General features: G+C 43.8%; 1 protein-coding gene across 5 annotated transcripts in view; it reads right to left on the bottom strand.

Annotated features, from left to right (window-relative positions):
- The window catches only part of EXOC2 (exocyst complex component 2), a 273,747-nt gene that overhangs the window by 117,262 nt on the left and 131,955 nt on the right, over positions 1-24,530 (bottom strand). For all 5 annotated transcript variants that reach the window (XM_033934892.1, XM_033934888.1, XM_033934890.1 and 2 more), the window contains exons 12-13: positions 3,828-3,953; positions 953-1,077 (exon numbers count right to left, since the gene is read on the bottom strand). In XM_033934892.1, coding sequence (XP_033790783.1) covers positions 953-1,077; positions 3,828-3,953 — 251 coding nt within the window. The remainder of the gene's footprint in view (positions 1-952; positions 1,078-3,827; positions 3,954-24,530) is intronic.

Here is a 24,530-nt window from a genome sequence, read left to right as displayed (position 1 = left end):
AATGTGCCCTTATGCGGGTCTTCCCAGTGTGCTTAGCCCATTTTTACTGCAGCCAGAAAATGACTGATTTTCTTATTTTCTTAATTAATGACCATGCGCTAATTTTGTCATTATCATTGTGGCCGTTAAAAAAAAAATACATTTACAATACTTATTTTATAGGCAGTAAGAGCTCGTGTACTAATCCTGAGCTAATCAGCGTGCATCAGTGTAGCTGCATTGGTTCATGCTGTCATACCCACTCTCCTCCTCAAGACATGCCCCTTCTCAACAAAATTAAAGAATTTTTAGCATGTGATTTGCTCACAGATTGCAAATGTACTGTGGGATATCAGAGTAAATCCTCTACCAACCAAATATTAAACAGAATATAGCAAAATGATCATCCTTCCTTTGAATTTTCTATCAGAAGTACACAGGATAATAACCATCAAAACCTGCTTGCTATATTCTAGATGACGTGATACACAACCATTACCTAATGCTGCTTACACACTGTTTGATGCATAGCAGTATATCAAATAGAGTGGAGTGAAATGAAATGAAATAGAATCAAATCTTTTCTAGACAGTAGACAATTTACATAGAACTGTACACGCAATAGAATGAATGGAAAGACACTATGTTTTCCTATAAAGTAGCACACTAACAGCAAATTTTTTCAACATATCTACAGATGACTACCTCATAAAGTTCAATACTAAGATCTGGTGTATCAGAAGACAGTCAGAGCAACAGAGCCCCAGACTTTAGCTATGGGTAAGGAACACCGCTCACTGAGCACTCTGACTCAGTGGAGTGCTTGCTCCCCCACTGGATTAGTTCAACTGTGCCACCCTAACTTGAGCTGCTAACTGCTGGGATAAGGCACCTGTGAGGAAAATGGTCTATTGAAAGGAACAATACTCATGTGCTCAGGCAACAAGCATCATTGGTAATCCATAATCCACACCTCACTGAAGAGACTGCCATTCACATAGGAGATCCAAAGCTTCCAGAAGTTGGGGAGCTGGCCAACAACAATTTTAGTCAATTTGTCAACAAAAGACACTTGCTGTGGAGTTTTATCTCGCCAAGCTACAAAACAAAGAGAAAAATGAATCACTATGAGTGTGTTCTTACCAATGTAAATGTGTCCTTTGGATACATAAAAGCAGGAGATATGAACCATATATTCATCACAAGAATAACATATCTATTTACCAATTTATAGATAACCTAAAAATAGGCATTTGGAGTATGCAGAAACTGCATTAAAGATGTTTTCTCAGCATTTTCAATCTATCTCAGACAGGCCTACACATAACTACTCAGAAAACACGTGCAAGACTAGATTTGGAAGGGGAGCAAAACTTTGGAACTCCTTACTTCTGGAAATTAGATTAACAATGGATTATACGAGTATGATGCCTAGTGAAAACATGGATTTCCAAAAACATTTCTGTTATTGAATCCTGTTTCTGTAAACTGCATCTTGTCTGCCTTATATATGGAATTGAATTCATTTGCATTATATATAGGTCTTGATTATTGTGCTTGATTGCATTTTTACACAGATTGCTCTCTGCTTAACATGAGGGATCTCTTAAAGAAAGGAAGAGATAATGGTTACTGCGGATGGGCAGACTGGATGGGCCATTTGGCCTTTATCTGCCATTATGTTTCTACATTTGATGGTAAGGCAGATTATAAATATGCCAACATTAAATCTAAGTTTAATGGCAGTGGAGGGTTAGGTGACTTGCCCAGGGTCCCAAGAGCTGCAGTGAGAAATGAACCCGGATCCCCAGGATCTCAGCCCACTGTACTAAACTGTTGGGCTACTCCTCTGCCCATTCAAAAGCACAGTGCTATTTCTATGGTTACCTCCTCCATTTTGTGTGGATCAGCAGAGCCCGACAGCTGGATCGCAGCACCAGGAGAAAGAGACAGTAGCACAGGTGCTGTCAAGTAGAGTATGCATATGCTAGGACTGCCTCAAGTATTTTGCAGTGCCTAAAGAAATCTCCTGATCCTGGTGCTGCAGGGCCAGTTCTACAGTACGTTACACAGTTGTCCAAAGCACTTTACAGACAAGAATCACATGGAGTACAACTGAACTGCAATTTTTAAAAATCTACTTTTGAGGAAAAAAAGTCATTGCAATTAGTTTTTATATTATTTTGAAGTAGTCCCTTATCACGCCTGTTCTTCATGTTTTCACACTGAGAATATAGGGAGTAATTATATATACTAGGTGCAAACATTTATGTGCCCAATACATACATAAATGCTTAGAATACTGGCATGAGCATGCAAATGTGTGCCTATGAGCTATTCTACACACATGTATTTGCAAGGTAGGTGGAGTATAATCTATATAGTATTTTGCATTTATCTTTGGCAACTAGGTTAACAAACTTAACCAGCTCTATGACTGGCATAAGCGCTAATGCTTACTGTGCGGATACATGCATATATGCCCTTTAGAATTTTATAAAGGAAAATAGGCACCTATGTTCCTTTAAAGGACAGGCACCTAATTATAGGCACTAGGTTATAGAATTACCTCCTTAATGCACTTCTTTCAATTTCCAGACTCTCACTTGCTTGCTCTGTACACATAAATTTAATGGCTGTCAAGTTCCACTCTCAAGCAGACTGTATCTTCAGGAGTTACAGAGCAATTTGAGTGTTTGTATAAACTTTATGTAGTTTTTAGAGTGGTAATTTTATCCCATTTTTTTAGGGCTTCCATTTCAATCAAAACTGATGCTAAATGTTATGAGCTTTCATTTATAACTACCTAGGTTTTTTTTGGATCCTAACCAGGGCCGGATTTAGATGAAAAGAGGCCCTAGGCTATTCCACTTATGAGGCCCTTTCACCTCCCATTTTTAAGTTTGTAAATTACATGAGAGATAATAAAATACATCATTACTGTGATATATATCAATATGTTAAATAAAACATGTTGTTATTGGTATTAACCTTTATAAAAAATGTGACACGGATAATAAATAAAAAAAAGTCGAGAACACTTATTTGGACATTTATTCTTAGCACCATACATAGTACTTGTAACAATAACTAATCAAACGTAACACACAACATTGCCCCTTCCTATGTCCATAGTGCCCCCAGTGCGTCCTTCCTCACCTCATTCCCCCTCCGATGCCCGCCAGCCTCCCATCCGCCTTCCGTTGAACACCCCCCCATGCCATCCTGCCTGCCTGCCTTCCATTAAACCCCCCCGCCCCCCTTACGATGCCAGTCTGGGCCGCCCTGTCCTGACGGATCCACATTTTGCCTTTCTCCTCGCGGGGCTGGGCTTTGCCCAGCTGTTTTCGGACTGACGTCTTTCCCTCCCCGATCCTCCTCCCAGGGTGAGAAAAAGAAAGGGAGAAGCCGAGTTGGCGCCCCGTTGTGGCCGGAGCCGGTTCCGATCCCGAAGCATAGAATTTCTCCTTATTTTCGGTTCAGTGTTTTAGTGTTCACTGTTTTTAGAATAGTGTAATTTTAATTTTGCTAACAATTTGAATGTAGGCCCCTCTTGATCTTGAGGCCCTAGGCTGAAGCCTAGTTAGCCTATAAGAAAATCCGGCCCTGATCATAACACATATCCTCCTCCAAATTCAGCCCACTCACCTCATCAACAGTCAAAAGCTACAAGTCATGACTTCCTCAATAATTTGGCTAATGCAGAGCTGAAGTCTAATAGGTATTGCCAGCAAATGACAGCTAAACCTGTTTATTCAAGGGGTTGTAAATACTGCCTCAGCAGCATATACAGAACACTCCTTGGTGGTGGTGGTGCTGGTGGGAAACATATTTATTCAAATGCTTACAGTCATCTCGAGCAGACTGAAAACTGCTGCCTCTCGTCAATGAAGCTGTTTGACTAAGACGGTTCTTTGGAGAATGACGTCCATCGTTGTTTAAGTCAAGCATTGGGCTGTGAAGGATTGGATTACCTGGAGAAGGAATAGCACCAATATAAATAATGTGCTATTTTGAGTGAGTTTCTTCCCCTAAAACAGTGCAAACTGCTGACAGTAATAGTACTAAAGTTTACTACAAGGAATACATTTTACTGAAAGAAGTGCAATAGTACTGTATTTTAAAATAACCAAACAATATTTATTACAGCTGCTTATAACAAATAATGATTTGACTACCATATGCATTTTGAGGCAAGCATCTCTATCCTTCATTCAGCAATAAAGTTCCACTATCATTAAACACTAGGGGTGTTTTTGTGTGATGCAGGTGTAGGCATGTTTGAGAGCAAATTTTGGGAAGAACCATCATTTATATACATGAAAGATGGCATAAAATGGGCACAGCTTAATTTTACCTGCGATTCCTTCATTTCATTTTTAAAATCTCCTATGGGATTTGAACACGTAATTTATAAAGACAAATGGAAGGGCATTTTCAAAAGGGCGTCCAAGCCAGAACAGTGACATCTAAGTCAGAATGTCCCCAAAACATGTCCATTTCAAATATATTTTTGAACAGAAAATATTTCAAGATTTCCTATTCAAAAATAGAAGAGACAGATGTCCATATGCTGGAAATGTCCAGCATGAACATCTATTTTCAAGGATCTATCATACGAGGAAAGGCTGAAAAATTTGCGGCTGTACTCACTCGAGGAATGTAGGGAGAGAGGAGACATGATAGAGACGTTTAAGTATATTACCGGCCGTATCGAGATGGAAGAAGAGATTCTCTTTCTCAAAGGACCCTCAGTCACAAGAGGGCATCCGCTCAAATTCAGGGGTGGGAAATTTCATGGCGACACCAGGAAATATTTCTTCACCGAGAGAGTGGTTGATCCTTGGAACGAGCTCCCGGTGCAGGTGATCGAGGCAAACAGCATGCAAGAATTTAAGAGCAAATGGGATGCCCATGTGGGATCCCTTAGAGGGTTAAGCCAAGGGAACTTGTCACCAGAAGTGGGATCTCTAGGATGGTAGACTTGGGGGTGGGGTCAGTAGAGTGGGCAGACCTGATGGGCTATGGCCCTTATCTGCCGTCATCTTCTATGTTTCTATATTTTACAAACTAGAACGTCCAAATTATGAATGGGGGGACAAACAAGGGACATGGACATCTGTCTGGCAGCATTCTTTGAAAATGGCCAAATAGACATCCAAGCAGAGCAGAGAGGCAGCCTGGTGGTTAGTGAAGTGGCTTGTAAACCAAAGGCCCATGTTTCATTTCAATAGTCTTCAGGCTTACAGTGTCATATTTAGGTAGAGTAGGTGTTTTTTTGTTGTTGTTTTTGTTTCTGGAAGGCTCACAATTTTATTTAAAAAAACAAAACAACCCAAGAGTTAAAGCAGGATTTGAACCTCGGTGTTTATTGTCCACTGTACTAACCCCAATACTATGCCTCAGTCTTACTGTTTGCTTTGCTAAGAATGCCCATAATACTTGAAGCTGTCATAGATCCTGGTACCTCCTTCCAGTTTCACTTCCAGGGAAAAGGGACAACAACTAGTTTTATGCTTTAATCTCTCCAGCAGACAGCTGCTCAATCAGAGCACTTTCTGTAAAATAATGTGTCAAATAACATTCTTTTTAGACATGGACATTTCTTCCACTTTGATAATTATAGTTAGATGTCCTGATTTCAGCCCTCCCTAGTCCTGCCCAGATCACGTCCCCTTGCTATTTGGATGCCCTTAGTCTGCCTTTGCAAAATCAGGTTTTGGATGATTCAAGCACACGGATATCCATTTCAGCATTTTGAGACATCTTTATGCTTCATAAATGAGTGTTATAAGCACCCAAATGTCTTTTAATATGAGGATTTTTCAAAATGTTTCCGCACTTTCATATTTTCATGGGAAATGGTTGGGGCAGAAGTGGTAAGAGGGTATGTCATAGAATGTCATGTGACTAATCAGTAGAAAAGTTATATAATTTGCTTTTGAGTTATTTAAAAAATAGTACTTATAAAAAAGTCAGAAACTTTTTGAAGATCCCTCATAATAGGTTACAGATAAACACTTTCATGTTTCATCAATCAATGCAACCTGTTATAACCTTACATGTATCAATCTTACATCATGAATTAAGAAGATTAGGTTCTTATCTTGCTAATATCTTTTCTAGTAGATAGGTGTGTCATTCTAGACAATAGGGTACTCTCCCCATGTTTCCGAGCTGTGTAGAAGAAATCTGCTTCAGGTTTTCGATGCATCCTCCTTCACCAGAGGGCTCTGCTGCCCCCTTCAGTTTATACCAAAGCAGGCAATAGACCTATATAGGAACACATAAGGAGGAGGTGTATGGGGAGACTCCCTGAAATACAGCTTTGACTTGAATCATCTGATTGAGAGAGTAAGCAGAGAAATAACAGACTGAGCAGGGTTCCAAAATGACATACTTATCTACTACAAAAGATATTAGCAAGGTAAGAACCTAATCTCTTTTTCTAGTGCAATAGGTGTGTTCCTAAAATCTGGAGTGGGACCTCTGCGCCTGCACGCAACACTGAGGACCAAAATTTGGTGTCCTCCCTTGCTGCCGCATCCACTCTAATACTTGGAGAATGTAGGCAGAGTGGACCAGGTTACTGCCCTACAAAATTTATCGGGCAAAAGCACCCAAGCTTCCACTCATGAAGAAGCCATGCTTCTAGTCAAATGTGCTTTCACAGAGACTGGCGACTGTTTGCCACAGGCAATATATGATGACGAAATGGCCAAGCAAATCTGTCTGGAAATGGTGGCTTTGGACCCTGGTCTGGTGCATCAAGCCTGACTGATGAGTACAAAAAGATGTTTATAACGTCAGAACTCATTAGAAACCTCTAGGTAATATAGAAAGATTCTTCTCACAACCGTTTTCAGAATCCGGACTTTCTTTGACCCCGGTGGCTGCAACACCAGCAATCTTGCTTCTTGATGGACATGAAAGGCCAAAATAACCTTCAGTAAAAGGACGGAACCATGTGCATGGAGATGTCCGTTTCCTTGATCTTGAGGATGAGATCTTTGCACAAAAATGACTGTAGCTCCAAGACTCTTCTCGCTGACATAATGGCCATGAGGAAAACTGTCTTTATGGTAAGATCCAACACGGATGCTTCCTTAAGAGGCTCCTATGGAGCCTGACTGAAGCTAAGACCATTTTAAGGTTCCAGAATGGAAATGGATATTTTACTTGTGGTCTGAGTTTTAGCACCCCTTTCAGGAATCTGACTACATTCAGGCCCAGAAACAGGAAAATCTTGACACTTGGACCCAGGGCGACACCACTAGAAAAACCCTTGTCAAGGCCTACTTGCAGGAAAGCTAACACTACTGAGACCAGAGCAGAGAAAGGCTTCACCTTCTCCTTAATGCAACAATGCTGAAATGTCTCCCAGCGTAAGCAGAGACCATTGTAGGCTTCTTGGTTATAAGAGTAGCAATAACTAACTCCGAGTATCCTTTGCATGCTAACACCGTACGCTCAAGAGCCATGCTGTAAAGCAAAGCAATCCAGATCTTCTACAACCACTGACCCCTGAAAGAGAAGGTCTGACTGTATCTGCAGTCTGAGACCTGTACACATATGAGACCTACATTAGTATATGTGGCCAATCCGGTATCGTGATGACTTGCCTCAGATGGTTTGCAATTCTGTGGAGTATCCACCCTATCAGGGGCCATGGAGGAAACACGTATAAGAGTTGGTGCTTCTGGGCACAGATCTTTGACTGAAGAAGCAGTCTGCCTTCTTGTTTTTCGCTGAAGCCATCAAATTGAATGTTGGGTGATCCCAACAACAAACAATGGACTGGAAGGCTATGGCAAATAACGTCCCTTCTACCAGATCTAGTGTCTGCCTGCTGAGGTAATCGGCCTGGACATTGTCCACTCCTGCTACATGTGCCGCCAAAAGAGCCTGAAGGTGTAGTTCTGCCCACCAGCACAATAAGCAAGTCTCCAGACTCATCTGTGAACATCTGTGACATAAGCCACCACTGTAGCATTATCTAATAAGACTCAGACTGACTGACCATCCAGATTCTTTTCCAGTTGCTGTAACATCAAAGGAATGACCCAAATCTCCAATCTGCTAATCGACCACTTCAACTGGGAGGTCGAACAACGTCCCTGGACTAAATGTCCATTGCAGTGAGCTCCCCAGCTGAAGAGGTTGGTATCTGTGGTCACAATAACCCACAAAGCTATTCTGAGAGGCATGCTTATTGACAACAGTTCTGGACTGAGCCACCAGATACCAGATCATACTGGCAAGGGATTCTGGAGTCCATGGCAGTCATCTGTAAGGAGACAGATTGTGGAGATCACCGCAATAGCAATGCATTTTGGAGAGGTCGCATGGGAGCCTTTGGGACCAAGACTATAGTAGCTGCCATGGCTCCTAGCACTTGAAGATAGTGCCATCCTGATCATTATCTGAGTTTGAAGCTTCTGTCTGCATGTCTCTGGAAGATAGACTTGGCTTGCTGCTGTGTTGAAGAAGACTCCCAGTAAATTCCAGAGACTGGGACGGGGCCATTTGGCTCTTTCAAAAATTCACTGTCCAATCCAGGCTCTGAACAACTCAGACAACCCGAGTAACTGCTTGTTCTCCTTCTGAGAATGATGAAGCCCTGATCAGCCAGTCATCCAGGTATAGATGCACTTGCAAATCTGTCCTGCAAAGATATGCAGTTACCAGTACCTTTGCTTTGGTGACTGTGCGGTGCGCTGTAACCAGACAAAAGAAGAGTGCTGAGAACTGGCAATGATTCTCAAGGACAAGAAATCTCAGGAACTTCTGTGCTCCAGAAAGATGGGAATATCTAGAGAAGCTAGAAATTCCCCAGGGCAACCGCTGTTATGACTGACACCCACCCCACCCACATCCACACAAAACCCCTCAAAGTTAAATTTCTCTACATTCTAAAAAAATGTTTGGATACCAAGCTTTCTAAATATTTTTTACCGCAGAGAAGAGAGACAGACTTTTGCATACCACTGTCACCAGAAAACTAGGCTGGACCGCACACTTTTTCTATAAACTGAAATTGTGATATTCTATTTAAGATCTGTGTACTTTTTTGTTGTACTTACATATGCAGTAAATGCATATATAATCAATATGTACTTGTATACACAAAATATACACTTTTAAATACACAAAATATGCACTTTTGTATACACAAAATATACTAGATCACAAGCAAACATTTTTAATATTTTGTTCTAGTAAGATGGTTCTGCAGATGTTAAAAAACAGGTAATTGTGTTTACTCTTCTTTTTCATCTTTGAATTGTCTGGTAATTAGCTTTCTCATAGCCCACAGTGATGAGAGGGAATGCTGATCTCTAGCCTCCAGACTCTCTTGAAGGCGGCAAACTTTCTTACCACCTTTAAAAACCTTTTGAACAGTTTTTCCTGTGCACAGCGTGCCCTCAACCTGTGCTGCAGCCTGACCACCCACTGCTGCTTATTGAAAAAGACTATGCCTGGAGCTGAAACTGATATTACGAGGATACAGGATTCCTTTTAAATGTGTACATATACTTAGCACGGCAGACACAAAATTAAAGTTGATGAGACAAGAAAACAATGCAGCATGTTTAAGTTGGATTTTCTCTCTGCATTTGGACTCATAACAGATAAGAAAGATTTTCAATAACACGGCAATAAATACCAGTTACATAAAATGGAAGAGGCCAAAACATTCATGTTAACAGTTGTGTTATCTGACTCAAAGTTATATTTACCAGAACACACTATTCATGATAGCATTAGCTTGTGTTAATGTCATTAATGCACCTTATTTGTTAATAAGTCCCGCCACATAAAATGGGGACTACAGTTAATAATGCACTTTAATATATAGCTATCGAAATGGTGCACTTTGGTATATCTAACCTTGAACGTTTCACCTACTAGAAACCATATTTACTGTTGGCATGTTATAAAGAATGCAAATATTTAATATTTATACAATACATAATAAAATAGAACATGTTTTTCTGTTTTTTGTGGGTTGTTTTTTTTTTAATATCCTTTATATTAGAGTCAACCAGAGAAACAGGCATGATACAGTAAAAACAGATGCAAAACGAAGGCTGGTAACAGTGCCATACAATCAATAACCTGTTATAATGGCCACTAATATTCAGTAATAGTAATCCAGCCTCTAAAATAACTAGTGATATTAATTGATGTATATAGTCTGGATATTATATTTTGAAGAAAAAGATATTACTCATGTGTATAAGACGCCTCAGCCCCACCACTCCACCGCAGAAAAGAATTTTATCACGCGGGAAGCATAGTGTGGTGCTTCATCATTGGCTGTCTACACTTGTTTTTTTGATGATATTCTCTATCGTGTACTATTTGCTTATATATCCGTTAATGCTATTCTGCAATGCTTCACTTATAGTTATTTTTGGTATTAGTGATAGTAGTACTAGATAGTTAAAATAGTACTTATCTCAGCCAAACCAAGGGAGCCAGACCCGACATGTTTCGCACGGCAATCGTGCTTTTTCAAGGGTCTCCCGAGGTCGCCGCCGTCATCCGACTCCAAAATTTAGTAAGGATGACCCTTGAAAAAGCACGATTGCCGTGTGAAACATGTCGGGTCTGGCTCCCTTGGTTTGGCTGAGATAAGTACTATTTTAACTATCTAGTACTACTATCACTAATACCAAAAATAACTATAAGTGAAGCATTGCAGAATAGCATTAACGGATATATAAGCAAATAGTACACGATAGAGAATATCATCAAAAAAACAAGTGTAGACAGCCAATGATGAAGCACCACACTATGCTTCCCGCGTGATAAAATTCTTTTCTGCGGTGGAGTGGTGGGGCTGAGGCGTCTTATACACATGAGTAATATCTTTTTCTTCAAAATATAATATCCAGACTATATACATCAATTAATACAATCAATAACAGCAGATAAGACAGTGAATGATACAAAGAATGTAAATCAGATTTTGCACTAATCTTTGTAGACAGGAAAACTACGGGGAAAATTTATCAAGCTGCATTAGGGTTTTAAGCCACATTATTTGGCCCTTAACGCTAACACAGCTTGATATAAAATACTGCAGCTATATTTAAGTTGCCACAGGTTAGGCAGTAATGAGATGCAAAACATGCAGATGCATATTTTGCATCTCATTACTATGTACACATTACTCTAACACAACTTGCGGTGATATACTACAAGTCATGTTAGGGCCCACAAATCACAGTAAAATAACCCCAGCTTTTTGCTGGGGTTATTTCATTGCCTGCGAGCATTGGGCTGTAAAGCCATAGCTCAGAGCTCCTGGGCTAGCAGAGTAGGATGTCCTGCCCCTCCCCCCCACCAGATTCTCCTGGGCCTCAACACACCCTTCTGTCACTTCAAGCTCCCAACCTCACATAGGGGCTGCCTTTACTAGCAGTGGTAATCCATTGGGGGTGGGGGTGGGGAATTCAGGCAGGAGCAAGGCCCATGCACTCCTGCCTAGTACGGCATGTTTAGGAATATGGTACGACTACCACTAGAGATCATGTTTCCTTATGAAGAATATAGGCATTTACGTACATTTATACCTGTATTCAGGCCATTTACACATGCTCCTGACACCTAAATCTTGGATTTTTTATAGAACCACCTCTTAGGTGTCACCATACACAGGAACCAATAAGAAAACTATATGGTTCAGTCTCTAGTTTTCCTTTTACAAGAAAGGAAATGAAATACACATCTGAATTACAAAAGCAAGCCTAGCATGAATAAGGGTGTGGCAGCATCTCTTATGAAATTATTTCTAGTCCTTCTGCATTGCATCTGTATGTACATTTGTGGGCTTCCTTTTTAAGGGGATGGGGGTGTGGGGAGGTGGAGTATTAACACGCTCGTTTGTTTCATGTGTTGTGACAGGGATCTGGCTAGTCCTAATAAAGCCCGGGGAAAAGCCCAGGGAAAAGAGCAGGGAAGCATTAATAATGTGCCAGGGACTAAGGAGAAGAAATATCCTGTGTATAGGGAAAATCCTGAGCACAAGGTTAAGAGAGAGCCTGTCCCTTTAAAAACTCACAGAGCTCAGGCTGGAACGGGAAGGACAGGGCTCTTTAAGGAATTAGCTAAAGCTGCTGTGAGGGGGCGTGGTTATGTGCCGAGTCTCCCTTTTTCTGAAGCTCCCTCATCAGTGAGAGAGGAGGGACAGCTGGGACTGGAAGCTCAGGGGAAGCTGAGAAGGAAACCAGCTACAGCAGCTAACTTCTGGCCAGCCTTCAGAAGTTCTCACCAGGATAGGGAAATGCAAAACCTTGAAACACAATCTGAGGTTTGTGACATGGACTGGTTAGAGAGTAATGCTATGTCTGGGGAAGAACACCCTATGGAATGGGAATAGGTTTAGGAAAGCCTGAATGTCCTTTTTCCTTGGTGAAAGGGTTTTGTTTTGTTTCTTCCTTTTTGAGTTTTATGTTTTGTGAAGGATTTTGTATCCGTGTTTCAAGCTGGGCTGGAAGCTGCTGAATTTACTGTTGGGTTAGATAAGTGGAACAGTGGCCACACCTGTGGGAGTACAAGTCTCTCTGCTCCTAGGAAAAGGGAACTGCCACTCAAATCTACCAGAAGCCTAATTAGTGCCTAGAACCAGGTAGCCTAACTATTGCCAAGGCAGGTACGGTTCTAGCACTGCTTGTGGAAATAATACCTCACAGGAACTGTATTTTATGTTCTTAATTTGTGAACTTAAATTGGCCAGCACTAAAGGGTGCAGTGATAAGAACTGGCACATGAGAGAAAGAAAGCAGAACAAGAGAAAATTGGAATGTTTTGGGTTTTTACTTTGAATGCCAAATTTTGACCTTTTTTTGTTTGAAACTTTTCTTGTGGATAAATAAAAGTGATATATTTGGACAAAAACCCGGCCAGTGTGGTGTGCAGTTTATGGGAGGCACCAGGCCAGCTGTGGCCCACCACGGTTACGCTCGAGCCAAGACTGGGATTCTGTGGAGTTACTAGGCCTCGCCAGGATCCCGGTCCCACAAGTGGTATCAGAGGGGATTATACTGCCTCCAGGTGGACACAGAAAATTTTTTTTTTTTTTGGTTTTGGCTTTCTTTTCTCTCCTGCTACTCTTCTGAGGAGCGATCAGTCTGCTGGGGCCTAACAACTATTGGCTAAGAGGATTTATGTTCCTGAGGAAACAACGCTTGGGCGGAGTCGGTGGAGAATCACAACGTGGGAACAACAGCAGGCTGAGGCGTGAATGATCGAGAGTGCAGATCCAGGAGACGGAGGAACGACAGGATTGTGGTTTTGGGACGCCCTGAGATCCCAAAGGCGTAGACTCTTCAGTCCCTGAGGTAAGAGGTACCTAGGGGGGAAACTGAAGAGGATTCCTAAAGGGAAGTGGTCTCCCAGTTTAGCCAGGGAGGGAGAATCTCTGATTTAAGGAGCCGCACTTGGTGTTCCTGTCTTTTTGGTTTATTTCAGGATGGATGTCAAGCAGTTGGCGGCGGTAATGGATGCCGGGAGACAACAATTGACCGAGGACCTGCGTGCGGTGATTCGTGCGAACCAGGAAATATGGAGAGCTACCCAGGAGACGGCACAATACCGTCATGAGGAACTTGTGAAAGTACTTTCCACACAGTTAAGAACTGCTAGTCTGGGACCTGCGGGTGGACAGACACCTATGGATGCAAGTATGCCAGGGGCTGGGGTTCAGAGTTTGGTGGGACCTCAACCTTTACAATTTCTAACGCTATGTAAAATGGGTCCGCAGGATGCGGCTGATGACTTTCTCAATACTTTTGAGCGTGTTGCTACGGCGGCTGGATGGCCAGAGAGCCAGTGGGCCGTAAGATTAGCACCTTGTCTGGCAGGGAAAGCTTTGTCAGCATACCAAACTTTAAATCCTGAATATGTTACCAATTATAACCAAGTTAGGACCCATATTTTGGAAACTTTAGGTCTCACGAAGGAATATTACCGTCAGCAATTCCGGGGTTCCCATATGTTGGAAGGGGAGCGCCCTAAAACATTACTGCAGCGCCTGCAACGCATGGCGGAGAGGTGGCTACAGTCTTGTTTAACTGACGTTAAAGCATTATTCGCTGAGATCCTAAAGGAACAATTTATTGAAGCACTACCAGAGATGGTTCGTGGCTGGGTCAAGAAGCTGGGAGGAGATGAGTTGGCACAAGTGGTGGAAGCCACAGAACATTTTATGGATGCCACGGCTTCCTACCCTGTTACTGAAAGTGGGGCTAAAACCTCAAAGGGTGCTTATATGGAGAATGAGATCAAACGAATAGCAGCTCCCGGTATAGTGCCTAAAACCTTGCCTAATAAGCGAGGGGGGCCTAAGAGGGAGGTGATATGCTATAGATGTGGAAAAGTAGGACACTTACAAAAAGATTGTAGGGGAAGGAGAAAGCAAGTCCTGGTAGGTGATAATGCCACAAACAAGTCGGGTTACAAGCACCTGGTCCAAGTAGAGGGACAAAGGGTGGAAGCTTTACTTGACACTGGGGCTAATCAGTCTATGGTGGCCCGATCCTGGTGGCAGGAGGCCATGCAAGGGCGGCGGGAACCTCCAGTGGTAGGACAGGTAGGAATTAAATGTGTTCATGGGGCCACAGTACGTTATCCCTTAAGGGAAGTTAGGGTGAAATACCAGGGACGGTTCCATAGGTTAAAAATAGCAGTGGTACCCAGGGCCCCATACCCCGTAATTTTGGGGAGGGATTGGGAGGGCCTGGGATCCATGTTATCACATAGAGAGGGGCTCGTTTCTACGCGGGCTCAGACACGCCAAGTAGTGGAAAGGGGAAGTATTTCCCAGGTAGAAGAACCTTCCCCTTTTTCTTTTCAGGAGGAGATCTTTGATGAAAGTACGCGGGCCCAACCCAGGAGACCCCGAGCGGGTAGGAAACACGTGAAACGCCAGAGGGGCCGGGGGTTAAGAGAAGTCCAGCAAGCTGGTTGTATGCCATGGGTACCTGGGGAGATTTTAGAGACCTTCCCTACCTTTCAGGAAGAACAAAGGCGGGACCCTTCCTTGAGGGAGGCTTGGCAGCAGGTAGGACAGGGTCCCGAGAAAGGCACCAAGTGGGTGGAGAAAAGGGGTTTGCTTTATAGGGAAACCCAGAAAGAAGGGGAGATGGCTGTAGTAGAGCAACTGGCGGTGCCGAAGGGTTTTCGGAATACGGTCCTCCAGATTGCTCACGATCACCCCATGGCAGGGCATAAAGCCCAAGAGGCCACGCGTATCCAGGTGGCTCGTCGTTTTTTTTGGCCAGGGATGGGGGCGGATGTAGCGAGTTTTTGTGCTTCATGTCCATTATGCCAAAAGCTCTCACATCAGGGCCCGAACAAAGCTCCCTTAATACCCATTCCAGTGGTCCAGGCTCCCTTGTGTAAGGTAGGAATGGATATTGTAGGACCCCTGGAGAAGACATCTAGAGGGTTTCGGTATATTTTGGTGATAGTTGACTTTGGGACACGATTTCCATGGGCCTTTCCCTTAAGAAATATCTCCACTCGCAACATCATCAGTGAACTTATCAAATTATTTTGTATGGTAGGTTTCCCGAGGGAGGTCCTTACGGATAAGGGCAGTAATTTCCTCTCTCGGGAGATGAAGTGTTTTTGGGAGTCTTTTGGGGTTCGTCATCTGAAGACCGCGGCGTACCACCCTCAATGTAACGGTCTGGTTGAACGCTTCAACCAGTCGCTAAAAGGGATGTTACAAAGGCTAGGGAAAAAGTGCCTTCGCGACTGGGACCTGTACCTTCCCTTGGTCTTGTATGCGGCCAGAGAGAAAGTCCAGGATTCCCTAGGGGTAAGTCCCTTTGAATTAATGTTTGGCAGGTCTCCTAGGGGCCTGTTGGACTTGCTCAAAGAGAGCTGGGACTGCCACCAAGAGCCATCCTCCAATATTATATCTTATTTGGCAAACTTAAAACAGAAGTTGGGGGCTCTGTGGGAAAAAGGTCAACATGGGTTAGAGCAAAGTCAGGGTCGTCAGAAGCGATATTACGATAAAGGGGCGCAAATTAGACAATTGAGCCCGGGACAAAAGGTTCTGGTACTGGTTCCAGATGATCCACATAAATTCCTGGCTCAATGGAAAGGTCCCTACGTGGTTACCCAGCAACGTACGGCGGTGGATTATGAGGTACGAGATCCCAGAGGACGTCATCAGACATACCATGTCAATCTGTTGAAGCCGTGGAGAGAACGGCAGACATTGACAGCTCAGGTGCAGGAAGAGGAGGAGGAAGATTTTGGACCACAGCTAGACGACTTCTTGCAGAAGGAGGAAGTGGGGGTTAACCCAAATTTGACTTGTAGTCAATCTCAGAGTGTGCAGAGATTAGTAACAGAGTTTCAGGATGTGTTATCCCCTATTCCAGGACGCACCGAATTGGTGCATCATGATATCCAGACTGAACCTGGGAAGGTGGTGAGGGTGCGTCCGTATCGGATGTCGGAGGAGCAAAAGCAGCTAGTCCAGGAATTAGTGGAAGAGATGCTGAGCCTAGGAGTTATTGAGGAATCTTGCAGTCCATGGAGCAGCCCTATTGTTATAGTTCCGAAGGCGGATGGGACCCCGCGATTCTGCATTGACTTTCGTAAGGTGAATGAGGTGTCGGCCTTTGATGCCTTTCCCATGCCGCGGGTGGATGACTTGCTAGACAAATTGGGGACGGCCCAATACTTGTCCACTCTGGATCTCACTAAGGGATATTGGCAAATCCCTCTGACCCATGCAGCCCGACCCAAAACAGCTTTCCAGACACCACAAGGCTTATACCAGTTCAGGCGCATGCCCTTTGGGCTTCATGGAGCGGCGGCTTCATGCCAGCGCGCAATGAACGAGGTTTTACGGGGCCAGCAAGGGCATGCGGCAGCATATATGGATGACGTGGTCATTTTTTCTAATTCTTGGGGAGAGCACGTGGAGCACTTACGGGAGGTCTTGGAAGCACTGCGGGAGGCAGGCTTCACAGTGAATCCGAAGAAATGTGCTTTTGGGCAGAAAGAAGTGGCATATTTGGGTTACGTGGTAGGGAATGGTCAGGTGCGCCCTCTAATGGACAAAGTGAAATGCATACGGGACTTCCCTATTCCTGAATCCAAAAGGCAGCTGAGGGGATTCCTGGGTCTGGTAGGATATTATCGGCGCTTCATTCCTAATTTCGCTACCAGGGCCACACCCTTGACCAACATGCTCCGAAAGAATTGCCCTGAGAAGTTACAATGGGATTCTGAAGGGAGAAGAGCCTGGGAAAGCCTCAAAAATGATTTGTGTCAGGAGCCCGTTTTGGCGGGCATTGATTTCCGACAACCATTTGTACTCCAAACTGATGCTTCGGGGTCAGGTTTAGGAGCTATATTGTCACAAGAACGAGGGGGCATTGAACATCCAGTGTTATACCTTAGTAGGAAGTTGCTACCAAACGAGCGTAATTACGCTACGGTCGAATTGGAGTGCTTGGCCGTAAAGTGGGCAGTGACCAGTCTCAACCATTACCTCAGTGGACGAGCTTTTACCTTGGTCACGGATCATGCTGCTTTACGGTGGTTGGACTCCATGAGGAATAACAATACTAGGCTCACGCGATGGTATTTAGCTTTACAGGGATACCGATTCCAGATGATTCACAGGCCAGGGAAGCTGCATACCAATGTAGACACTCTCTCGCGTCTGTCGGAACTATCGTCACAGAATCCTTCTCTTACCCGGGGTAAGATTTTGAGGGTGGGGGAATGTGACAGGGATCTGGCTAGTCCTAATAAAGCCCGGGGAAAAGCCCAGGGAAAAGAGCAGGGAAGCATTAATAATGTGCCAGGGACTAAGGAGAAGAAATATCCTGTGTATAGGGAAAATCCTGAGCACAAGGTTAAGAGAGAGCCTGTCCCTTTAAAAACTCACAGAGCTCAGGCTGGAACGGGAAGGACAGGGCTCTTTAAGGAATTAGCTAAAGCTGCTGTGAGGGGGCGTGGTTATGTGCCGAGTCTCCCTTTTTCTGAAGCTCCCTCATCAGTGAGAGAGGAGGGACAGCTGGGACTGGAAGCTCAGGGGAAGCTGAGAAGGAAACCAGCTACAGCAGCTAACTTCTGGCCAGCCTTCAGAAGTTCTCACCAGGATAGGGAAATGCAAAACCTTGAAACACAATCTGAGGTTTGTGACATGGACTGGTTAGAGAGTAATGCTATGTCTGGGGAAGAACACCCTATGGAATGGGAATAGGTTTAGGAAAGCCTGAATGTCCTTTTTCCTTGGTGAAAGGGTTTTGTTTTGTTTCTTCCTTTTTGAGTTTTATGTTTTGTGAAGGATTTTGTATCCGTGTTTCAAGCTGGGCTGGAAGCTGCTGAATTTACTGTTGGGTTAGATAAGTGGAACAGTGGCCACACCTGTGGGAGTACAAGTCTCTCTGCTCCTAGGAAAAGGGAACTGCCACTCAAATCTACCAGAAGCCTAATTAGTGCCTAGAACCAGGTAGCCTAACTATTGCCAAGGCAGGTACGGTTCTAGCACTGCTTGTGGAAATAATACCTCACAGGAACTGTATTTTATGTTCTTAATTTGTGAACTTAAATTGGCCAGCACTAAAGGGTGCAGTGATAAGAACTGGCACATGAGAGAAAGAAAGCAGAACAAGAGAAAATTGGAATGTTTTGGGTTTTTACTTTGAATGCCAAATTTTGACCTTTTTTTGTTTGAAACTTTTCTTGTGGATAAATAAAAGTGATATATTTGGACAAAAACCCGGCCAGTGTGGTGTGCAGTTTATGGGAGGCACCAGGCCAGCTGTGGCCCACCACGGTTACGCTCGAGCCAAGACTGGGATTCTGTGGAGTTACTAGGCCTCGCCAGGATCCCGGTCCCACAGTGTATACATTAATAAAGCCCTACCCCCTTTCCAATCTGGCTTCCAGGTGGGACACAGCACAGAGCCCGTTCTCCTTGACATCATTGATGACAGCTAGTCAATGCTCGATAAAGAAAGCAATGCCCTGCTAGTACTACTAGACCTAGCCTAAGTGCTGCCTTTGACATCATTGATCACCAGCTACTACTGAACTGACTCATAGAACTCAGCATCAAGAACTCCACTCTCCAATGGTTTGCCTCCTTCCTCCATCTCGCGAGAACTGACAGCAGCCATTCTGGGAGCGGCGCGGGACCAGGCAGAACACGAAAAGCTAGTGCCTGCCTTGTGCGCCGCTCTGCCGGAAGAGAGGACAGCCGTCCAACAAGGGAGGGGCAGGAGCGCGGAAATCTCCTGCTGATACAGTGCTAGACCAATGGAAGTAAAAAAAAGGTACAGGGGGGATTCGCTCCATAACCACTTTTTTGGAGAAAAAAGTGTGCCTTATGGACCGAAAAATACGGTATATTTGGTGGTTTTTTCAAAGATGATTTAAAAATATTACTTCAGTAACTATAGAAAAATGTTACTTCAGTAACTATAGAAAAATAGACAAATATAGTACAAAATATAGAAAGCAGATATAAATTCTCAAAACTGACACATTTTGATCACTAAATTGAAAATAAAATCATTTTTCCTACCTTTGTTGTCTGGTGATTTTATAAGTCTCTGGTTGCACTTCCTTCTGACTGTGCATCCTTTCTTTTATTTCTTTTTGCACTCAGGCCCAACAATTGTCCCTTTCTATTCCCTCCTGCCCTCCCTCCTTCCTATGTCCCAAACTAGTGTCCCCTTCCTCCCTCCCCCCTCGAAGCCACGCCAAAACCTGCCTGTCCCCCAAGCTGACCGGCCGCCACCTGCCACCCACCCACTCCATTTAATTACCTCCCCCGAAGCCGCACCAAGGCCTGCCTGCCCCAAGCCGACCCATCGCCACCAATTCCTACTCACACCTCCACCAGTCTGCCGCCACTCGCCTGCTACATTTAATTACAGCCCCTCTGGTGCTGCAACTACAGGAAGGGAAGGGATGGGCCAGGCGCATGCAGGGATTGCATGGCGCTGGCCCACAACCACCAACGTCAATTTTGACATCAGAGAGAAGGTCCGGGCCAGCCAATCGCTGCTTGGTTGATCCGGACCATCTCTCCGATGTCAGAATTGACATTGAAGGGAAGGCTTATGGGCCAGCACCGTGCAATTGCTTCATGCGCCTGGCCCTTCCCTTTCTGTAGTTGCGGCACCAGCGGGGCTGTAATTAAATGTAGCGGGCGAGCGGCGATCAGCCCATGTACCCCCAATGAGTAGCCAAGTATGCGTACTGCACATTGAGAAACCCTGCTTTATAGTATTCTATATGGTACATGTGTAAATGTGTATCTTACCTGTGCCCCACCCATGTGTATACCCCTTGCAAATTCATTATGTAAGATATACACATAATTACTGAATAGTGCATAGACATTAAATTTGACCTGTTCGTGCATATATGCAAGCCTACATAAATCTTTAGAATACTAGCATATATGCATGCATATAACATGCACATAAATGTTCTTGAACTGCCCCCATAGTAATCAACCTTTATTGTATAATTCTTTCCAAATTCCATTGGGTCAAAAAGAATAAAAATAATAAATTATCCTCTTTGTTATACACTTTAATGTGATATTATTATAATGGGAACCGGGCTGGACTTCTTATTAGGCAGAGTAAATGCATGACTTTCCAGGGAGCAGTTTCAAGGTAGAGAAAGTCAGCTAGAGACGTCAATAGGTGATACCCATTTGATCATGGCAGATTTTTGGAGGAGAACCCCCATCCAACCTCATTCCAATTCTTTAACTTCACAGATGGATTTCCCAAGGTTCTGCATCTGGGTAGATTCCAGAGGTAAGTCTGACTCTTTTGGTAACTTATTGGATCTACTGATATTGTGTAAATATGAAACATACATTGTGACAGCGAAAAGCTGGCAACCAGAGAAATCCCTAGGTTTTAGCACGGGAATAAAGGATCCTACTCTGTCACTGAAGAGAAAGCTGAGTCAATAGCAAACAGTTAAAGCCAAAAGCTGCAGGAAATAAAAGTATTTCAGCACCTCAAGCTTATTCATCCTTGTCTGAGGATCCTGACAGAGCAAGAAAGTCCACATATTCCACATCTCCTACTGTAGTTAGAGAGAAAAGAGGGGATGGAGTGGAAAAAGTATCCCAGGCAAAGCTACAGTAAAATGTTTTGAGACAGGCAGGTAAACAGCCTGTGCTTCAACCAATAAGAACTTCTGTTTCACCTGCGGGCTTGTTTAAACAGGTGAGAAGACAGAAGCAAGAGAGCCTCACTCCAGGCTGGAAAGGCACGGAAGAGCCTCAGCAATAGCCACTCATGGAAGAAAGGCTGAAAGAGAACCTCAGAGGCTGAAAGAGAACCATGGCTAGAGAACCTCAGAGGCTCAATAAGGCTAGAGATTCATTACAGGGTAGGAACCATGCTAAAGGAGAAATGCTGTCTGAGTCTGATGGAAGTGAAGTAGTGCCATTGATAGATGAATGCATGGATTTTGAAGAGAATGTTTCAGCAAGTTCTAAAGATGAGACAGAAATGTTGTGGGAACTAGGGAAAGCCATATGAGAGTTGCCCAGAACATTGTATAAATTATATTTCTTTTCCTAGAGCTGAATTAAGGCATGTTATGTGATTTTTCTAAACTAAAACTTAGCTTTATATACAGGGTCTTCATCCAGAAAGGAGCTTGACTCGGATAACAGTAACTAAAAAAATACTTAAAAAAGTAACAATCAGAAAATATTAATATGACTAGTTTCCAAAATGTTTGGCAAATAAAATAGTTTTTAAAGATTTACGAAAAAGTTGGAAAGGACCAGGACCCCAGATCGTTCCATAGTTGAGAAAATTTGAAAACCAAGGATTGACTGAAATTCTTGACTCATTTGATTCCTTTCACTGAAGGAAGGGAGAGTTTGAATTGTTGGGTGCCTCTTGCATAGGATAATCTAAAAAACATTCCATAATAAAGAGACAAGAGGGATGAAGATACCATATAAAATTTTAAAAGTAATACATGCACATTTAAAGAGAATCCTGAGATAGACTGGAAGCCAATAAAGGTTTAAAAGCAAAGTAGACACATGGTCAAATTTACTTTTTCCAAAAATTAATTTTGCAGCAGTATTTTGTATCAGTTGGAGTCTTTGAAGGCAGGTCTTTGTTATGCCGAGATAAATAGCGTTACAGTAATCTAGCCAGGATAATATGATAGATTGGACCAGAAAAGAGAAGTGTTGTTGGTAGAAAAGGTTTCTGACTTTTTTCAACATTCTAAGGCTAAAAAGCATTTTTTGACAAGAGAGTTTATTTGATTCTTAAAGGTAAGAGAAGAGTCTATGAGAACTCCCAATATCTTGAAAGAGAACTCGATCTGCAGGGAGACTCCAGAATCCAAAGTTACAGTTGGAGGAAGACAGTCCAATTTTGGGCCTAGCCATAAAAGTTTTGTTTTTGCAACATTTAGCTTCATCAGGACGGACATACCCCAGGCTTGGAGTTTGAAGATATAATGATTTATTTTAAAGGCTGGGTTGGTGAAATCTGAATCAATCTCAATCAATGTAAAGATGTCATCCACATAGGTGAACAATGTTTCCCAAGCTGGCAACTTGTAAAGGTTCAATGTAGTCATATAGAGATTGAACAGGATTGGGGAGAGCAGAGAACCCTGAGCGACCCCGCAAGGGGGCTGCCAGGATTTTGAGATATCACCTTTAATGTTAACTGAATAGGAACGAGACGATAAGAATTTGGAGAACCAGTCGAGAACAGCCTGATTAAGACAGATGTCTGAAAGTAAATAAAGCAGAATGTTGTGATGCACTACGTCAAACGCCATAGATAGATCAAACTGAAGCAAAAACCACAGTTACTTACCGTAACAGGTGTTATCCAGGGACAGCAGGCATATATTCTCACATGTGGGTGACGTCATCTACGGAGCCCCAGCGCGGACAGCTTTTCAAGCAAACTTGATTGAAGTTTCAAGTTTGCTACACTGCACCACGCATGTGCATGCCTTCTTGACCACTAGAGGGCGCATCCCCACCTCGTGGTCCTCAGTTCCATAACCAGCAAAGAAGCCATTCCCGGGGAGGAGGGCGGGTTGTGAGAATATATGCCTGCTGTCCCTGGATAACACCTGTTACGGTAAGTAACTGTGCTTTATCCCAGGACAAGCAGGCATGATATTCTCACATGTGGGTGACCTCCAAGCCAACCAAAAAAGGGCAGGTGGGAGGATGGCAATTTAGGAAAACATGTTACATAACACCGACTGGCCAAACCGGCCGTCGCTTCTGGACAAAGTGTCCAGACAGTAGTGGGAGGTGAACGTATGAACCGAAGACCAAGTGGCAGCTTTACATATGTCCTCCACAGGAGTAGACCGGAGGAAAGCAACAGAAGCTGCCATAGCCCGGACCTTATGCCCCGTGACTCGACCATGGAGCGTGAGACCAGCCTGAGCGTAGCAAAAAGAAATACAAGCAGCCAACCAGTTGGACAAGGTGCGCTTGGAAACAGGATGTCCCAACCGATTAGGATCAAAGGACAAAAATAATCGAGGAACCTTCCGATGAGATGTGGTACGTTGGAGATAAAAGGCCAACGCCCTCTTACAGTCAAGCGTGTGAAGCGCCGCCTCACCAGGATGAGAGTGGGGCTTCGGGAAGAACACCGGAAGAACAATGGACTGATTGAGGTGGAAATCAGACATAACTTTAGGCAAAAATTTAGGATGTGTGCGAAGAACCACCTTGTCATGATGAAACACCATAAAAGGTGGATCCGCAACCAGAGCCTGCAGCTCACTAATCCGACGAGCGGACGTGAGCGCAAGCAAAAAGTCCACCTTCCAAGTGAGAAACTTAAGATGAGATTTGTCGATAGGCTCAAAAGGAGGCTTCATCAGTTGAGCTAAGACCACATTAAGATCCCAAACTACAGGAGGAGGTTTCAGAGGAGGATGAACATTCACGAGACCCCTCATGAAACGAGTTACCAGAGGATGAAGAGAAAGAGACCGACCCTCGAGATGCCGATGGAATGCCGCAATGGCACTGAGATGCACCCGAATGGAAGTCGTCTTTAGTCCAGACCTAGACAGATGCAACAAATATTCCAGCACCGAAGACACTGGAACCGAAATCGGGTCCAGATTGTTCGAGGAACACCAGGATGAAAATCTGGTCCACTTCTGGGAATAACAAAGCCTAGTCGAGACCTTGCGCGAGGCTTCCAAAATCTCCCTCACAGACTGAGAAACAGGAACTGAAGTCAAGGGGAAAGAAACCAAGCGGTCAGATGTAACGACTGAAGATTGGGATGTAACAGCGAACCCCGACTCTGAGACAGCAGAGAGGGAAAAACAGGCAGAAGCAGAGGCTCCCTGACACTGAGTTGCAGGAGCAGGGAGAACCAGTGCTGCCACGGCCACCGAGGCGCAATGAGAATCATAGTGGCTCTGGACGCCTTGAGATGAACCAACGTCCTCAAGATCAGAGGGAAAGGAGGGAACGCATAAAGGAACCTCCCCCCCCAGTCGAGAAG

The sequence above is a fragment of the Geotrypetes seraphini genome, chromosome 2 (genome assembly GCF_902459505.1).
Source record: "Geotrypetes seraphini chromosome 2, aGeoSer1.1, whole genome shotgun sequence".
NCBI lineage: Eukaryota > Metazoa > Chordata > Amphibia > Gymnophiona > Dermophiidae > Geotrypetes > Geotrypetes seraphini.
The sequence above is the reverse complement of the archived record's forward strand: the minus strand, read 5'-3'. Positions and strand labels throughout refer to the sequence as shown.